Source organism: Petaurus breviceps, unplaced genomic scaffold, assembly GCF_028583685.1.
Source record: "Petaurus breviceps papuanus isolate PSGF00001 unplaced genomic scaffold, PetGlider_PUasm1.0 38, whole genome shotgun sequence".
Taxonomy (NCBI): Eukaryota; Metazoa; Chordata; class Mammalia; order Diprotodontia; family Petauridae; genus Petaurus; species Petaurus breviceps.
In genome coordinates, this window is record NW_027186304.1 from 55,905,882 (window position 1) to 55,907,559 (window position 1,678).

Consider the following 1,678-nt stretch of genomic DNA (forward strand, 5'->3'; position numbering starts at 1 on the left):
TCTGGGCTATTCTGTCCATTGACCTTTTAGAAGGAGAATTCAAAAATAGCACTGGGAAATTTACTTCATTGCCCAACCCAGCTTAGATTTTGCATGGCAACATATTTGCATGGTCTGCCTGGAGTGGAGGACAGAGAACAGGTGGAGAAGTTGTGTCCTATGCCTTGGTTGGCTGATTGCCATCCTTCCTGCAATTATCCTGGTCTCAGGTTACTCCCAACCAGGCCTCCCCAATATAATGAGAGCTGAAAGGCCCTAGCTCACATACAGGGCAGGTGGAAAGCTGCCTAGGTCAGCACTCTTGTCTACGTGCTCTTCAAAAGGACAGACAGAGTTAACTTAGTTTTTTTGAATCTTGAACATTTTGGAGACACTGCTGAGCAACTTGGGAGCTGGAGAAAACACAAGAATAGGTGAGAGACTGCAATGGGGTCTGGTTGGTACTTTCCCTATTGTGTTTCTTGAAGTGTGATAAGTTGTTAACAATTTGTTTAGGATCGATCAGGCATCTTCCTTCCCACTCACCAGGAAATCCAACCTTATTGATTACATTCGCTAGTTTGGCTTCACTTACAATGATCTGTTAAACGCATTTTTGCATTGTTTTTGTTTAAAGCATCTCTTTTAAATATTTATTAATTTGTTTAAAAGTCATAACATTTGCAGAATGTTTGCATTAAAAAGGATCAAAAATAATAATTTATTTTCTGACTTTTCTCTTTTTGCTCCAGGTTTACAGATTGCTGTTAATAGCTCTTTGTCCTGTGCTTCTTGTGCAGCTATGGCTTCTGTATCCATAGCTGGCTGCCTGCTGACCCAAAATCAGTATTATCGAAGTAAGTCAATGTGTCTCATCATAGGGTTGTCTTTTCTTTGGAGGCTGAGGTGGGTGTGTATGTATGTATGTATGTATGTCACATAATATGCCTCAGGAGAGAACACCAGGACATAGCTGTGGCAAGAAAGAAAAATGAGCAAGTCACAAGTTAGGATCTCTTTTAAGCAGTGATTTTACATTTGTTGTTTTCAGTTAGCTGTCCTGCCTCAGTCAGACACTTTTGTTCATGATTTAATACATTAACTACCTGCGATGTGATATAGATACTACATTTATTGAGGCGAATCATAGAGACTCTGTGACTTAGTTGAAGGTCTTTGAAAATTGTTCTAACCAAAATATTCATCACTTTGTGGTCAATCTAGCAATGGGGTTCTCTAAATGTATCTATGCTCATGGTAAGTCAGCAGTCTTTCACCAAGTTCACACACTTTCTGGTTTAGATAGAAACTTCTAGTGCTTACATAGCACTGACATAAATTAGAGAACCCAAGGTCAATTCCATACAGTAATGAGGCATCAGGGAAAATTCACTATGGCAGTGACTAGAAAAAAACAAATGCTTTTGGATTCCACAATATGTTTGTATATATATTGCATTTTTGTGCATCTTAGGAATTTATAATATGGGAAATGGACTTAGAAAATAAGTTCTCAAACTTACATTTGGAATCAGTTTGTAGAAATGTCCTACTTAATAAAGAGTCAAAGGATTATTCTTAATAATAGAAGTTTAAACACATTCTTCATTGTGAATTTTCTAATTGTTCTCTTCTACCCATAGGTTCACTCAGTGTTCTTATTCTCTCTCTCTCTCTCTCTCTCTCTCTCTCTCTCTCT

At 38.0% G+C, this 1,678-nt stretch overlaps 1 protein-coding gene across 1 annotated transcript in view; it reads left to right on the forward strand.

The window, feature by feature from the left end:
• Window positions 1-228: 228 nt before the first annotated feature.
• Window positions 229-1,678, forward strand: part of PPDPFL (pancreatic progenitor cell differentiation and proliferation factor like) — a 6,685-nt gene continuing 5,235 nt past the window's right edge. Inside the window, exons 1-2 of the mRNA XM_069099920.1 lie at window positions 229-413; window positions 732-836. Coding sequence (XP_068956021.1) covers window positions 782-836 — 55 coding nt within the window. The 5' untranslated portion in view covers window positions 229-413; window positions 732-781. The remainder of the gene's footprint in view (window positions 414-731; window positions 837-1,678) is intronic.